At 49.6% G+C, this 16,924-nt stretch overlaps 5 protein-coding genes across 5 annotated transcripts; 3 read left to right on the top strand and 2 right to left on the bottom strand.

The window, feature by feature from the left end:
* Positions 1-711: 711 nt before the first annotated feature.
* UCHL3-1 (Ubiquitin carboxyl-terminal hydrolase isozyme L3) lies at positions 712-1,523 on the top strand (the record flags this gene model as incomplete). The annotated part of the gene is made up of 3 exons (XM_036637802.1): positions 712-1,063; positions 1,114-1,468; positions 1,517-1,523. The coding sequence occupies 3 exons, from the start codon at positions 712-714 to the stop codon at positions 1,521-1,523; spliced, it is 714 nt and encodes a 237-aa protein (XP_036495631.1).
* Positions 1,524-1,575: 52 nt separating this feature from the next.
* PEPP (putative Xaa-Pro aminopeptidase PEPP) lies at positions 1,576-3,120 on the bottom strand (the record flags this gene model as incomplete). Its single annotated transcript, XM_036637801.1, has 4 exons — positions 1,576-1,675; positions 1,725-2,203; positions 2,259-2,892; positions 2,951-3,120. 4 exons carry the CDS (start codon positions 3,118-3,120, stop codon positions 1,576-1,578), a joined length of 1,383 nt encoding a protein of 460 aa, XP_036495632.1.
* Positions 3,121-7,107: 3,987 nt separating this feature from the next.
* ywtG-3 (putative metabolite transport protein YwtG) lies at positions 7,108-9,516 on the top strand (the record flags this gene model as incomplete). The annotated part of the gene is made up of 10 exons (XM_036637800.1): positions 7,108-7,130; positions 7,187-7,273; positions 7,328-7,729; positions 7,781-8,004; positions 8,058-8,096; positions 8,147-8,215; positions 8,274-8,573; positions 8,667-8,989; positions 9,047-9,180; positions 9,237-9,516. 10 exons carry the CDS (start codon positions 7,108-7,110, stop codon positions 9,514-9,516), a joined length of 1,881 nt encoding a protein of 626 aa, XP_036495633.1.
* A 1,075-nt stretch (positions 9,517-10,591) lies between these two features.
* On the bottom strand, positions 10,592-11,554 carry axhA (putative alpha-L-arabinofuranosidase axhA; the record flags this gene model as incomplete). Its single annotated transcript, XM_036637799.1, has 1 exon — positions 10,592-11,554. The coding sequence occupies one exon, from the start codon at positions 11,552-11,554 to the stop codon at positions 10,592-10,594; it is 963 nt and encodes a 320-aa protein (XP_036495634.1).
* A 3,875-nt stretch (positions 11,555-15,429) lies between these two features.
* Positions 15,430-16,918, top strand: gba-1 (putative glucosylceramidase 1; the record flags this gene model as incomplete). Its single annotated transcript, XM_036637798.1, has 3 exons — positions 15,430-15,866; positions 15,929-16,075; positions 16,129-16,918. 3 exons carry the CDS (start codon positions 15,430-15,432, stop codon positions 16,916-16,918), a joined length of 1,374 nt encoding a protein of 457 aa, XP_036495821.1.
* Positions 16,919-16,924: the final 6 nt, after the last annotated feature.

Raw genomic sequence — 16,924 nt, 5'->3', positions numbered from 1 at the left:
CCGCTCCGAGCCGTCGGCGGCCGGCGGCCATGTGTGCTTTCGCCAGGTGAGGTTTGAAGGGTTTTTACTTGAACACTGGAAACTGACTGACATTACCTCAGCCTCTGTTATTGTTTCGATCCGTGGAAGACATGTGAGAATAAGGTGTTGGACGAAGTGGAACGAGTGAGCGCCGGAGACTCCAGCGAGAAGCCCCGCCATGTCTTGGCTGTCCGGGTCGGTAAGGTAGCGCGATCAAGCTTTCTGTACCCCGAACAAGGATACCGGATCCTTTACGAGATATTCAAGTGTCTTCAAGGTCATTCTCATCGTTTGACGGCGAGAGCGCCTAGGTTTCATGTGTCCGCGCGGCTGTATTTACAATGTACTTGTGAAAGTCTGGACTTACACTTGGATGGAGGACAAAAGTGGTAGAGATAATCAGAGGCGATGGGTTTCCACTGGAGGAGCGAATCCGCCAGTGTATTTTCATGCTCAGTCAGCAACATTTCCTGCTTTGTCAACCCTACCCACCTACCTCATGGTCTCACTGAATCATCAATTTCCATTTCAACGCAATATGATTTCTCACCTATTCTGATTTCACCAGCTTTTTGTCGGGCTGTGCATAGGCATCATTCTATCAAATTCATGAAATTAGCTCCCCTTCTCGCTTCCTTTCTCACCGTCCTGTCCGTCGACAGCTGCATCAACCCCGCCGGAGTTCTCACCATGCCGCCGACTTACAACAAGGCCTTCATCCCACTCGAGTCGAATCCCGAAGTATTCAACGAACTCATCAGCCTTCTCGGTGCTCCGCCATCGCTCCAGTTTGAGGACATCTTCGCCTTGGACGATCCCGCGCTGCTCCCAGACAAGATTCTGGCTCTCGTCCTCATCTTCCCTACGACACCCACTTTCGAGGCGCGACTGACGGCAGAGGAAGCCGGCGCTCAGGACTGGATGGTTGAGCACAACGAAGAAGACGAAGACGCCGTGTGGTTTAAGCAGACTATCAACAACGCCTGCGGGCTGTATGCCATTCTGCATGCATTGGCAAATGGCCGCGCAAAAGACTTTCTCAGTAAGCTGCCGAAGCTCCCTAGAAAGTGAACGAGAACTAATGCAAAGCAGGACCGGGGTCGTTGCTAGACAATCTGCTGTCTATCACGGCACCGATGGACCCCGCTCAGGCTGCCATGGCACTGGAAGCTTCAACCGAGCTGGAGGACGCCTATTCTTCGATCGCCACCAAGGGCGACACAGCTGCGCCGGCGAGTGCTGAAGATGAGGTAGACTTCCATTACATCTGCTTTGTGAAATCACCGGATACCGGTCATCTGTACGAACTGGACGGTGATCGCAAGGGCCCCGTGGATAGGGGCGTGCCGGACGAAGAGCAACGGGTTGATCTTGGTCAAAAGTCGCTGGACATTGTGCGTCAATTCATCGCACAAGGAGGAGACAACATCGGTTTCAGTCTCGTGGCGTTAGTGGAAAAGGCGTAGTGGGACGAGGCATCATCTCATCAGCGAAGGCGTTGAGCGTGTTGATTAATTGCTAGCTTGATTTGTACAATGGCTTCAACTATGTTCTTTAGCTCGCCTGGATGATCTTCTCCAACTCATCCGGGTCCTTGATGGTAGGGGTCAAGTTTTCGCTGCCCGTCGCGGTGATCAAGATGTTGTCCTCGATTCTATAAAGATTAGCATCGTCACGATTGGGAATGGTTGGGTATTGTTTACCTCACGCCACCAACATCCCAGTACTTCTCTAGTACGGCGGTGTCAATGTACTTGGAGTGGACGGGGTCCTTGAGGTAGGGCTCGATAATGAAGTTACAGAAGTAGATGCCGGGCTCGACGGTGACGATGCTACCAGCAGGCAGCTTGCCTCTGACACGCAGGTAACGGAACATGGGGTCGGTATCAGCGTAGTTGGGGTTGCCGCCAACGTCGTGGGTGTCCATTCCGAGGTAGTGTCCCAAGCCGTGGGGGAAGAAGGCGACGCTGGTCCTGTTCTTGAGAATCTCCTCCTTGTCGCCCTTCAAAATGCCGACGGAATGGAGGCCATCAATGGCAATCTTGTGGGCCATCAGGTGGATATCGTCCCAGACGACACCCTCCTTCAGAGCTGCGGTGGTGTCAAGCTGCATCTTCAACACGATGTCGTAGATCTGACGAGACTCCTTGCTGAACTTGCCAGAGATGGGGAAAGTACGTGTCTTCAGCCTGTTAAAATGGATTCTGGGCACGACACGGTGGCTGGCAAAGACTTACAATGTCAGAGGCGTAGCAGTTCCATTCCATGCCAGCATCCAAGAGGAGATTTTGCTTGCCCGCCAGGGGAGCATCGTTGGCTACGTAATGCAGGGTGGCAGCAGCTCGACCTGCAGCAAAGATACCGTGGTAGGCCTGGTTGGTGGCGCCGTTGGAGATGCTGTGATACAGGAAGGTAGCATACAGTTCACTCTCGTTCTTGGCCTTCTTGACCTTTTCAACGACAGCGTGGTGGGCAATGGTGGAGACAGCGTTGGCCTTTCTGGTGAGAGCAACCTCGAAGTCGTCCTTGACCACACGGCACGTCTCGATGGCGTTCTTAAGGACACTAAAGTTCTTGCCCTCGAACTCGAGGAACGTGATGCTATCCAAAACCTGACCTTCAATCGCGAAGACGGTCTTGTTGCCCTTGCCGAGGCGCACAAGCTCGGCATTGACGTCGGTGGTGTACTTTACATGGTCGACGTCGTACAACTCCTTGGCTTCGGCAGCGCTGACGGGGAGGCCGGACCAGATAACGCTATCGGGGTCGATGGGAGGGATGAACAGGGTGGACTCGGAGGACTCGAGGTCGAAGACGTAGTGGCAGTCGGCGAGGGGGCAGCCGGTCAGGTAGTAGAAGTAGCGGCGCTGTCTTTGAAGGGTGTTAGACCATTGGCCAGAGGTTCTTGGGGCTCGGAAGCAGGGGGTACCTAAAGGGTTCAGGCTCGTCGTTGTCCTCGATCATCTTGGTCATGCGACCCTCGATATAGAGGACGCCGGTGGCACCGGGAACCTTGGACTTGACCTCATCGGCGACGCGCAGAGCGTGGGCCTTGGCCGGGTACTTGCCCTTGAGGACAGTCTCGTAGTCTTGAGCCATGTTTGCGGCAGAGGTGGTGGAGAAGAACCGCGCCGGTCTCAAGGATGATGCGATGCGCCTCGTCGTCGACGGTGCTGGAGCTCTGGAAGGTCCACCAAGAGGTCTAGACGGATCTGTAGAGAGGTGTTGGCTTCGAATTCGGCCGATTCTGATTGAGCCAGATGCAGGAACAGTGGTGAAGGAGGAGCAGAACGTGCGAGGGACGGCACGATGTGATGTTCTAGCCAACATCAAGACTCTGTCGGCCGGTCGAGTCGCACGGGGAAAGAGGGGCAGCGCCGTTACGTTAGATCAGATGGCGTATCGAAAGACGTTTGCTGCGTTGCGCCAGCACTGTAAGCCGAGCTAAAGCGCACTCTCAGCGGGACGAGGTAGCTACGATAACGAATCACAGCACCAAGACTGGTCGGATAAGGAAGCTCGTTCCTTGGACCTTCCCAGACCAGCGGCACCACTGCTGAAGCTACAGTGCAATCGCCAGCTCTGAGAGCGGGATCACACAGTATGCCCCTCCATCTCCACTTATTACATCTCCCAACCAATGAAGTCTACAGAGTCCTCGGATGACGGCAAAGCGTCGGGTTGAATTCGTCCGTCTTATGTAATGTGATGTCGATGGCCCGTGCATCGCACAGAGCCACTGCCAAATGTAATGTCACGATGCACCTGCCACGAGGATTCCCCAAGCTCCTCCAACTCAACGACCCCAACTTACAATCGTCATCCCCAGAGGTCTAGACTTCTACCAAAGTCCACAATTCCACTGTTATCCCCGTTCCTGGGTCGTTGCTATTTCCTCTCGCGCTTACCGCTTCGTACCACTACTTGGACGCGGCTCAACCTGGCCGATTGTGTCCCTGAAGAAGGCGTGGGACAGCATCACTCTGGCACGGCCAATCCCATCTCAATCAAGCCCGCCAACCAGTGCGATCCTCCCTCCGTCAAGGAAGCAGGATCATCAACCCAGACCTCACGCAACTTGTTACCTGAAAATATTTGAAAAGGCCAGAACAGCCCTTGCAGCCAAGCTCGACAATGTGCCGTCTTGTCCCAAGCTCCCAAAGGGTCTTGTCTCATGCGGGTGAATCCTCCAGATGCCACTACCGTCAACCACGTCTGCAGTAAATCCCAGCAAGTCTCAGGCGGCACAGAAGAAGGATGGCGGAGCAGCAGCTTGTAAGTCTCGAGGACTGACCATCTAGGATCGCCATAATCTTCGTTCAATATCCTAGCATGCGACTGAGGTCTGATTTGCCGGCGTCAGGTTGCATTACTCCACCTCAAAGTGCGTTTGTCTCCAACATCTAATATCAGTTCCCCAAACTTGGCCGTCATCCCACAAATCGACCCCAAGGGGAATTACCGGGCCTGCTGTCCAGTGCGGCCCATGTCGAGGCTCAGCCAAACCACCGCTCAATCAATCCGAGTCAAGTTTCCTCCCTGGCTTTGGTTTATCATTCTAGGGTATCCAGGTCTTGCAGGGCCAGGTACTGCCCGCAATGCGCGCCGTGAAGGTCATCGGGCACTCATCGAAGCGCTTCTACTTGCTTGCTGAACAGCCGTTTGCGCGACTGGCCGCCGTCCGGGAGAGGCCAAGATTCACCAAGACCGCTGCGCAGGAAAAGTGCATTCAACCAGACGACGCGACACCAACGCACCCAAGAAAGGAAATGATGTGATGGCACCCTTGGAAGCGAACTTGTCCCTGCAGCAACAACCAAATCGACAGAGTTGACGGACCTTGGCCAGAACGGTCGCCTGACCGCAATGCGCCATGCAACCCGTGTTGGCTGTGCTATTCCTCCCTCTGGAGCAACGACTAACAGATCGAAATGCACGACTGCTGTGTCTTCAGGATGTCATTCAGACACAAAAACCTCCGTCCGTGAGAGGACCCTCTACTGTCGTTGTCTCTACTGTCATTCGTCGTTCAAATTGGTCATATCTTAATTCACCTGCGAAGGCGACCTCCACGTCGATCGATGAGAGCTTAGGCTTCGTCCCCAAGCACTGCGCTGTCGCCTGCACTTGCAGGCTCCAACCAGTCAATATCAGCAGCGCAACACACGTCGGAGTTCTCCTGTGGTACAGACCAAAGAGACCATAATTTTACATGAATCCTTTTCTGTGAGCAAGCAGTCGTGCACAACGGAGACTACCTGCGTGCGGTACGAATTATCCCCACTGCCGCCCAGCCATTGAAACTGCCGTATCCCGGCCCAGCATTCTTGGGATGGGGGCCCGTCTGTCGAACCAACGCCTTCTTTCGGTGAACAGCCCGCACTGTTGGAGATGCGTCGCTCAAAGCCCGCTCCATACGGCGCCCAACTTTTCGGTGTTTACCTACGGGCCCAACAGCGGCAGCACCGTTCGATACCTTACAGTCTCAATGTTAGCGCTTTCACGGCCCACCGGCTGCTCCAGTCAGCTCTCTGTTCCCGTCCAATACGATACGGGAGCGAGTCGGGTGTCGAATCCTTCCAATACCACTTCTGCAGTAGCCCAACTTCCAAGCAAAACGAAGGTCGCCTACCCCGCAACCAACCCCGACCGCCACCCCCCGTAACCCCGGCCACCCTCCGCTCCCCGTGGCTCTCTCGCCCGCAAAGCTGCAGCTTATTCAGGCGCCTGAGTCTCGGCAGTCCGCCTGATGTCGGTCCGATGAGTACGACTTTCCTCTAGCTTTTCCCAGAGAGGAAGAGGCAGACAATCGACGGACTTGCCTCCCAGCCAATGCCAGCTTTTGATTGTCGTGGGTCTTGGTTTGCAGAGTGCCCTCCCACTTCCCTCTTAAAATGACGTAGGACAAGCCTTATGGCTAGAAAAGACGACGGCATCCGGGAGACGGGGGTGCTGCCGGGCTTGGGGACATAGGCTTGAGGCAGCCGGACGCACAAAACCGCTTCTATTCATACAGCACCGCCGGTCGACGGGCCGCTCGAAGCCTCGCTGGAAAACTGGACACGCGGTGTTCAAGCGCATTCCAAGAAACGTCAAGTCGGTTCAAGCTCAAGTCAAGCATTATGGCTGGTGCTCGGTAGCGTCCTCGGCGGTGGACTTGTGGACTTGTGGGCAAGCGAAGCCTTGACGATCGAGCTTGGGCGTTTGTGCCTGCTTGGTGTTCTCCGTCTCTCTCACTCAATCACTGTGTAGGCGGTGGCGTACTGCTGCGCACAAAGTCAATGAATGTGCCAAGCACTTGGCTCTCACGATCACTTCTCGGCGTTGCGGGACGGGTGTCACTGGACGAACGACTCAGCTCGCTCCAAACCTCTCTACACGTTACATCCTCAAGACCCAAGACGCGACATGAACAAGGGACCGGCGCATGTGTCACCAGGGCAAAATGTACTCGACATGTATCCCGCACAACACAAACTCCAGATATTGTCTCCCTTGCGCGTGTTATTCTGGAACCCAGCCCTCGTAAAGTCGTCGGCCCCGGCGCAATTCCAGCCCTCGTCGGAGCTGGCCGCAGCAACAGGGAAAAGCAACGTCCACATGGCCAAGCTCGTCCGCGACAGGATCTGACAGCTAAGAACTCGTTCCAAAAGTAACAAAAGCATTTCCAAGGGCAGCCTCGCAGGCGTACTTCCCGTCCTGGCGTGGGGCAGCATGGGCCAGGACTTGGCAACCCCGTCCATCTTGACGAGTTTCTTCGCGCTGCGCGGTTCCAACTCGCAATACTCAAAGCTTGTGGGTGGTGTGTGCGGAGCTGCCAAGATGACAGCTTCTCGAGTCTCTGGTAGAGGATCTTCGGCTGCTTTTCGTCTGTGTCCATAGGGTTGAGCTGTGTGCTATAAAGATCCATGGCTTCCCCAGCCCAGGCCCCTTGCTAGGGCTATGATTTGTTTTGCTCTGCAGGTGCGCCGTGCTTTCATTAGGTTGAGAAGCTACACAAGATACTCAGTAATCCGTCCAAGCTGAACGCGCGAGACTTGAATTTCTGCCAAGAGAGCCGCGACTTGCATCGCCTATATCGCCATCATGGGTGACATCCAGCCTCACGAGTAAGCACCTCAACGGCCAATACAAGCTTGACTTCCATCTGACTTCGACTCCTCAGCAGCAAGACTGTCGATGCCATCGGGCATCATGAAGAACGTGCCCACCACATCGATCCCGTTGACCTGAGCCGCAACGTCGAGGCCAAGTAAGTCAGCAAGCTCGTAATCCTGACAACCAGCCATGATTCACAGCTATGCAGGATCAAGAACCCTCTTGAAGGAATTGGTTACGAACAACTTATGCACGATGTCGAGGCCTTCTGCGATGAGAAGGGTCTCCAGAGTGAAGTTGGTCTCTTCCGCAAGGGTGCCCTGGTAGCACAGGATCCCGAGAACTATGCGACCATTGGAGGCACCGAGACTTTGGACGAAGCCGAAATCCAGGCATTGCGCGACGAGGTCGAGCACAAGTGGCGCATGCCAACGAAGCTGTTCTTGACCATTGCCACTTGCTCCATTGGTGCTGCCGTCCAGGGATGGGACCAGACCGGCACGAACGGCGCCAACATTTTCTTCCCTGCAGAGTATGGCATCGGCTCCGACAGCACTCGGGACACCCTCATCCTCGGTCTTGTCAACGCCGGCCCTTATCTCGGAAGCGCGTATGTTTCGCAAGACCGCCCTCATAAGTTACACTGCTAAACATTCTACAGTCTGCTCGGCTGCTGGCTTTCTGACCCTCTCAACAACTACTTCGGTCGCCGCGGTGTCATCTTCTTCTCTGCACATTTCTGTATCTGGCCTCTCATCGGCTCGGCCCTTAGTCACAACTGGCAGCAGCAGTTCGTCAACCGTCTGCTCATGGGTATCGGAATGGGAGCCAAGGCTTCCACCGTGCCCATTTACGCTGCTGAAAATTCGCCTCCAAGCATTCGAGGTCAATACAACACAACACTATCGCTCAGAAACATTAGGCTCACATGGTAGCAGGTGCCCTGGTTATGAGTTGGCAAATGTGGACTGCCTTTGGTTCGTCATTCAGTCAAAGTACATGCGCTCAGAGCTGACTCGGTTAACAGGCATTGCTCTCGGTACTGCGTTTAACCTTGCCGTCTACTACGCCAAGTACAACTGGCGTCTTATGCTTGGTAAGTCCGGCCGCAACTCGTCTATGAAGTTGACTTTGACTGACGACCGCTTGTTCAGGTGCCCCGTTCCTCCCCGCCGTCCCTCTCCTCGTCATGATCTACTTCTGCCCCGAGTCTCCCCGTTGGCTCATGAAGAAGGGCCGCTACGTCGCCGCGTGGAAGGCCATGATTCAACTTCGAAACCACCCGATCCAATGCGCTCGTGATATGTACTCCATCCACGCGCAGCTGCAGCTTGAGGGACAGGTCCTCAGCAAGAACAACTACGCGACTCGCTTCACACAGCTCTTCACCATCCCTCGCGTCCGTCGCGCGAACTTGGCTGCCTTTACTGTCATGATTGCTCAGCAGATGTGCGGTAAGTTGAATCTCACTCATCGACCATCACCCCTTAATCCTCGCCCTCTCGAGCCTCACCCGTTCATATCTGTACTGTATACTGATTAGTCAGGCATTAATATTATCGCCTTCTACTCAACCACCATCTTCAAAGACGCAAACATGGGCGACTTCGAGGCCCTTCTCGGCTCCTTCGGTTTCGGCATGGTCAACTGGCTCTTTGCCTTCCCGGCCTTCTGGACCATCGACACCTTCGGACGACGATCTCTCCTTCTTTTCACGTTCCCGCAGATGACGTGGACCCTCTTAGCGGCCGGTCTCTGCACGCTCATTGAAGCCGGCACAACCCGCACTGCACTCGTATCGCTCTTCGTGTACCTATTTGGCGCCTTTTACTCTCCCGGCGAAGGGCCGGTGCCTTTCACATACAGTAGTGTCCGTGCCATCCTACGCAATCGACCCAGGAAGATCGAATAACTAACATTCTTGTAGGAAGTTTACCCTCTGTCTCACCGTGAGATGGGCATGGGCTTCGCCGTGGCCACCTGCCTGTTCTGGGCTGCTATTCTGGGAATGACCTTCCCGTTCATCCTTAAGCGTCTTGGCGTCGTTGGCGCGTTCGGACTGTGAGTTATAGCAAGTGCGATTGACTTTGTAAGATCAAATCACTAACTGTGTCTAGGTACGCCGGCTTCAACGTCGTGGCTTTCTTCATGATCCTCTTCTGGGTGCCCGAGACCAAGCAGCGCACCCTCGAGGAGCTTGACTGGGTCTTCGCTCTGCCGACCAGCCGCTTCGCCCGCTACCAGGTCCAGAAGGCCATCCCCTACTTCATCAGGCGCTGGGTCTTCTTCGACCGCAAGGCCACGCTGGAGCCTCTGTACACTTTTCAGAAGTCCCGCCGCGCCGAGAACGTCGTCGAGACGAAGAACAGCTCTGACGGTGAGAAGAAGAGCGAGTAGATGCTCGTCAGTCGCACACGAGCATCGTCACGCACTTTCGGTGATTCGTTTGTGAGCGCAATAGGGGAGGAGAGATCGATATACCCAGTCGGAGGATGATCTGATGAGCTTTACTTTCTTAACGCCGGGCCTTGGGCTTGGCGTAATAATGCGTGGTTGGATTTCCTTCCACGTTTGACTACGTATTGGACTATTAGTCTAGCATGCTTCTTACCTCGATACCAATACCACTTGATTTATCCAGACTACTTGATGTATCCAAATCCCAATTGATCCTGAGCTTTTAGCTTGGACGAGTATCTCTGACAGTCCGGGCGGATAGGGACATAGACGACCATAAAGACAACGGAGACGAGGACGATAGAAACAATAATGGGCACGATCGTATGTAACAGTGATTGAGTACTTCGCTAAGTTAGCTTGAAGTCCGGCAGGATAACAAAACTCATGGTCGTAGCATCCAAGGCCACAAGATACTCATTCGAAATATTGTCAACTCACCGGTGTTTACTCTATGCCTGATGTGCCAACAATCAAGGCTTTTCGTCTTCTCGATCTCGATCATCAACAAGCTCACCCCACAGTGCTGCGTGTGATGACCGTGACGTGCCAAGCCAGCGCTTCCAACTTCCCGTGTTCACCAGCGTCTCCGCCCCCGCAATTTGCAGCCCGGGCAATTTTACAGGAGGCATCCCTGTTATGATCTTGGCATTTCACTTTGACGTGGAATCAGAGAAAGCCTTACTGTTAAATGACCGTGAATGACGGCTCAACGTTGAACCAGACTGGCAGGGCGCTGTGCTTTTGCTGCTGCATTCATCTTAAGGCTCACTTATTCAGAGGAGACGTGAACGTCAATGTGTACAAGTAGGGTCAAGCAGATGCGTTTTCTCGAGTAGATTGTATGTGCAAGTATGATAAGTATGTAAGTGAAGAAAACCCTACATCCCTTGCATCAGGAAGAGGCACCCGTTCCCAATACCCTCAAAACCCTCATATTCTCTCAGAGAATGGGACCAGCCTATCTTGGGCATCATAATAGGCCGATCTAGTTCATTCCCTCACATCAACATGCTCACTTCTTAAGCGTCAGGACACCGGGCCTGTACGGCAACAGGCCGTAGTCGCCGCTGGACGAAGGCGAGCGGCCTTGGTACAATAGCTGCAGGTTGCACGCGTCAACGGTCATGGTCTGGTCGGGGTCGCTCCTGATCAGGTCGCCGTGGCTGATGTCGTTGGTCCAGGTGGCGCCGCTGTTCGCCTTGCCGGCAAAGGGGTTGCTCTCGGTCGCGGCCTGCGGGGTCCAGCTGCCGCCGAGACTGGTGGCGGTGAAGGAGCGGAAGTAGCGGCCGTTGGCGCCGATGGCCTCGACGATCATGAGGTACTTGTTCATGCCCTTGACGGTGTAGACCTGGACGGCCTCGAAGAGGTTGTTGGAGGTGTCGCTCAGCACGACGGTGGAGGCGGAGCCGAAGCTGCCGGGGAAGTTGCCGATGGGCATGCTGGCGCGGTAGATCTTGCCGTTGTCGCCGGCGAAGAAGAGGTACATGTTGGTGCTGTCGCCGATGACGGTCTGGTCGATGGGGCCGGTGCTGGACCCGGAGATGGTGCCGGAGAAGAGGGGCTGGGCGGCGGACCAGCCATTGGCGATGGTGGGGTCGCTTGCGGTCTTGTAGGAGAAGGCCGTGGGACCCCACTGGTACGCCATGATCCAGATGTTCTTGGGGCGGAAGAAGAAGAGCGTCGGGGCCACGACGGACTGGGACATGGCGTTCTGGGAGGCCGAGGCCATCTGAGACCAGTCCGAGAAGGTGCCGAAGTTCATGGATCCCCACGTGCTCCCCGTATCATGCGTCGTGGCATACACGAGGTGCTTTCCGTTGTAAGGGACCGCGGTGAAGTCCTTGAGAGCGACCCAGCCGGACTTGGGGTTCGCGAGGGAGCCGGTCGAGGTCCAGGAGTAAGTGGACGGGAGGTCGCACTGGGCGGCGACACCCATGGCGGAGGTAAAGAAAGCGACGGTGTTTTGGAACTTCATGATGTCGGATTATGAGAGCAGAAAAGATCAGACGAGGAAAACATGAGGCTGAATCCCTACTGATCCAAAGTTTGGTCCTGTGAAGGGATCACCAAGTATATATAAACCCGTTCATGTGCAGCTTGCAGGACGGAAGACCGGCGATCCAAAACCAAGATCTGCCGCCATGCCGCCTCCACGTGGTCCGAATGCGAATAGTTGCATCGCGTAGCGGATAGAATTCGAGAGACGCGAGCGTCTCATTTGTGCGCGAAAAGATGTTTGTTGCGGATAAACAACATGGCTGAGCCCGGTAGCCTCATTGTTACCTCACTTTACCCGGGAGGCGACCGGGGCCTTCACTCGGGTCCAACGCGAGAAGATCGGATGGCACCGAAGAGCGGCCCCCGAGCCTCCGGCACCCGTTCCAGAACATTTCAGATCCATTCTTGCATTCATCGGACGGCAGTTGAGCCCGTGTGACATCAGACTACAGGAGGAAGCGCACGGCACTGATATCCGCGCTAATTGGGTTTTTTCATCCCCTTTTTTCCCCTTTTTGAACCTGCGGCCCCCCTCGCTCTAATAAGCATAATTAGACCACCCCGAATAGATTAAATATATTAACACAACTCCTTGATTCCGGGTTTGCGGCAAAAAACCACTCCATAAACGTGGGATCCATTAATTAGCCATAGCCAGAATAATAATTAGCTATAGTAGGTCCCACCTAACCTAATCTGACTAACTAGAGGCTAGGGATCCTAAAAGTTACGCAACTTTAAGGCCTTTAATTTTTATTATAGTAATTAATATAACTTAATAAGATCTAGCGTTTTTTAGATTTTTAATAAAAAGGTTAATAAGGACCGCATTAATTATTAATCTAATATCTCTAGCGTTCTTCTAACGCTACTAGTTATACTAGTAGCTACTAATATATAAACTATATACCTTCTACTGTACCTCTTATAGCCCTCTTTCTTACCCTACTTCTTATTAATATACCTCTTATTAGTAGTAGTAGTAGTAGTAATAATAAGTTAATAGTATTTATACTACTTACTACTAATATTAGTAAAGCTTACTTAGCTATATATATATAAAAAGTATCCTTAAAGTAATTAAGCTTTTTATTAATAGTATAGATCTTATATAACCTAGCTTATACTATAGATTAGTTTCTACCTCTAGCTTTTATATTACCTTTTACTCTACCTCTACTTCTACTTCTACTTCTATTATATAGCTAACTCTTAAGTAGCTCTAAAGCTTTAAAGTAGGAGGGGTTATATTATATTAACTTAGTCTCTCTTATAGTTTAGCTAATATAGTATTATAGCTAACTTAGTATAGCTTTAGCTATTTTAGTTTATAGTTTAGATTTAAATTAATATAGTATTATACTAAGGTCTTATTTAATTAGTAGGGCTATAATATTTAGTATAAATAGCTATAGCTATTAATTCTTATATAAATATACTTCTTAGAGAGATTTATAAAGTAATCTAGAAGATATTAATAAGGGTCTATATTATCTAAAATAAAGGTTTTATTTTAGTAAAGCTAGCTAAGTATTATATAGTAGTAAGGTAAGCTATACTACTAAGTAAATAAGCTACTATAAGCTAGTAGATCCTTCTCTTTATATTAAGTATCCTCTATAAATAAATATTACTTATATATTAAGTTAAGCACTTTAAAGCTTACTTTTTTAATTAATAGTAATATTATAAGCTTATTATATTTTAAGATAGTTTATATTAATATAGCTTTAGCTTTTTTAGTATATATATATTATCCTTTACTTTATCTTTTAAATCTAATTATAGAGAGTATTAAGGCTTATTAGTATATAATATAGCTACTATTTGAGGAATGCGTAGGCTTCTTCTATATAGGAGGTAATTATAAGGCTATAGTTTTAATAATACTAAATAGTAAAACTAGTAAACTCCTCTTTATAGGGAAAGTATATTTTAAAAATATAATCTATAGTATATTTCTATTCTAAGTAGTATTTATAGAGAGCACTTTAAGCTTTAAAAAAAGCATTTTTAGTAAGGGTATAAATATAAGCTTTCTATACTATAATTATATTATTATAGGAGAGGGGAAAGTTATCTTATAAGGCTATAAGTGTTATTTAGATGCTATAAGTAAATAAATTTACTTCTACTATTATATTAGAAGTTAGAATACTTCTAAGAAAGTTAGCTATAATAGGGTTAAGTAGTCTAAATATAGTAATATAATTAATATTATCCTTATACTCTTACTACTTAGAAATAATATAATCTAAGTTAACTATACTAAAATTAATACTTTAAGTAGCCTCTTATTAATCTAGCTTATTATTAGGCTTATACTACTTTATTTATATATAATAGTTAATATTTTTTATAATATACTATATATAGATTTACTGCTAGACGCTTAGGTAGATAAAGCTAATAGTATATTTAAAAGCTTTATTAAGATTACTGAGAATAACTATAGGGTAGTATACTTAGTATTTATAGGCTTAGTAAGATAGTATAATAAGTAGCTACTTAAAGTTATCCTTAGTTTTACTGCTAATAAAGCTAAAAGTAATATTAAATATTATATAGAAGTAGGTAGTACTAGTGATCTATAGTAAGGGTATCTTAAACTTATTAGTCTTATAGGTATTATTAAATAAGAGGATATTAAGGTTCTTATACTATAAATTAAAGTAGTTACTATAAACTTAAATTATATAGTTAATATAGTTATTACTACTCTTACTTACTTTATAGAGAATCTTATAATTTATAGTATATAACTCTAAGGTCTTTAAAAAGTGCTAAAAGGAGGAGAATAAGCTATACTTCTTAGCGTAGAGGGTAGCTTATATATTATATATGTTAGCGTTAGTAATAAGGTAGGGTAGGGTATTATTATTAGCTTATTATAACTAATTTTTATAAATATTCTTATAGATCTAAGTAATAATAAGTAAAGCTAAAGCTAATAATATCTTAATATACTTAATAATACTAAGGTTACTAAGTTATTACTATTATTATATATATAGTAAAACCCTATAATACTTATTAATATTATTATAGTTATATTAACTATTAACTATAATAGTTTTATATTAGTTAAGAGCTTTATAATAGATAATCTTAGTATATTATAAGTAGTTACACTTAACTAACTTACTAGTATATTAATTAGTATATTACTTATATATAGAGGAGGTATAGCTATAGAGGATATTAATATATAAGATAGCGCTATTCTTATTATATACTCTATACTTATTAACCTTATAAATATATTTTTTTTAGAGGTAGTAACCTACCTCTAGGGCTAAGTTAAATAAAGTATTATAGGTATTATTAGTATTATCTATAAGAAGTAAGAGATCTCTAATATAATTAGTAGTCTTAGCGTTATAATAGTGAGGAGTAGTTAACGCTATTAAAAAGGTAGTATAATAATAGAAGTAGTTAATTTAATATAAGTATTAACGTATACGCTATAGTAGTTAAAAAAAAACGTTATATTAATAAGAAAATCCCTTATCTATTATTAAATAAGCACCTCTAGTTAGTTAGATTAGGTTAGGTGGGACCTACTATAGCTAATTATTATTCTAGCTATAGCTAATTAACAGATCCCTATAAACGTTCACATCCATTGACTCAATTGAGTAATATCATCAAGATGAATCTCCACCAATTGCTATTGTCGGCGAGGGGACGCGAGGGGTCCGCACTCTTCGGGAGTTTTTGAGGCCCTGTGTATATTACTTCCCCAGACTTGGCACTTCCCACGGCGGTTCTTGGCATACAGGGCCGTTCCGCTTCCATCGTCATTCGTTTAAGCATTCTTTCATTGTTTTCTGTACATATCCGACCAATACAATGGTCCTTTTGAGTACGCTCATCGCCGTGGCCGGCCTGGGTGCCGTCGCTCGCGGCCAAATCACCGTCGACACAAGCTCCAAGCTGCAAAAGATTGACGGCTTCGGTTTCTCTCAGGCCTTTGGCCGTGCCAAAGAGTTTCAGAACGCCCCGTCAGCTCTCCAGAAGGAGGCGCTGGATCTGCTCTTCAGCACTGACAAGGGTGCTGGGTTCAGCATCATCCGCAACCGCATCGGCTCCGGCGGTAAGGGCGATAGCATCCTCCCCACGAGTCCCGGGTCGCCTTCTGGCAAGCCGATTTACTCCTGGGACGACGATGACAGCGGCCAAGTCTGGTTCACGAAGCAGGCTGTCAGCTATGGCGTGAAGCAGATTTACGCCGACGCCTGGAGTGCCCCCGGGTTTATGAAGACCAGCGGCAACGAAGCCACGGCCGGGTCAGTTTCCAAACTTGTAGAGTGAATCAAGTTGAGCGCATCTGGCTGACACACTCTTACAGATACCTCTGCGGTACCACCGGCCATACCTGCTCCTCCGGCGACTGGCGACAGGCATTTGCGGATTTCCTGGTTCAGTACGTCAAGTACTACCAACAAGCCGGCCTCAACGTGACCCATCTCGGTTTCCTCAACGAGCCTGACTTCTCGTGAGCACCTTCTCTCCCCTCTCATCCGAGTATGTGGGCTAATCACCATACAGACCCAGCTACTCCCAGATGCAAATCAGCTTCAACGCCCAGGAGGCCATCTCCTTCATCCCCACGCTCTCCAAGGCCGTCCAGGCCGCCGGTCTCAACACCAAACTCACTTGCTGCGACGCCGTCGGCTGGGGATCGACCGTCAAGTACACAAACGCCCTCGTCGCCAGCGGCATGGAGTCCTACCTCGGCCTCATCACCTCGCACACCTACTCGGGCGACGCCAACACAGCGCTCGACACCAAGCTCGCCTCCTGGGTCACAGAGTCCGGCATCACGAACCCCTTCGACCTGACATGGTACAAGAACGGCGGCGCGACCGAGGGCATGACCTGGGCCAACAAGATCGCCGTTGGCATCATCAACGCCAAGCTGTCCGCGTACCTCTACTGGGAGGGCTTCGAGCTGAAGCAGCTGCAGTCCGACTCCTACCTCGTCGACACGCAGGACGGCAAGACCGCGACGCCGTCGGCCAACTTCTGGGCGTTTGCGATGTGGTCGCGGCACATCCGCCCCGGCGCGCAGAGGCTGGCGACGTCCGGCATGGTGGCGTCAGATGTGTTGACGGCGGCGGTGCAAAATTCGGACGGGTCCGTTGTGGTGGTGTTTACGAACAACGGCAGCGCCGCCAAGACTGCGAGCGTGTCGTTCAAGGGGTTCACGCCCAAGGCTGCAAGCGCGTGGGTAACAGACAATAGTCACAAGTTTGATGCCACTCAGGCTACCGTTTCTGGCTCAGGAGTGTCGGTTTCGGTGCCGTCCAAGGGCGTCGTCACTGTCAAGTTGACTTGAGGAAGT

This window comes from Colletotrichum siamense (assembly GCF_013390195.1).
Source record: "Colletotrichum siamense strain Cg363 chromosome Unknown KSG_Cg363_contig04, whole genome shotgun sequence".
Lineage (NCBI taxonomy): Eukaryota > Fungi > Ascomycota > Sordariomycetes > Glomerellales > Glomerellaceae > Colletotrichum > Colletotrichum siamense.
This window is presented reverse-complemented; position numbering and strand designations above follow the sequence as displayed.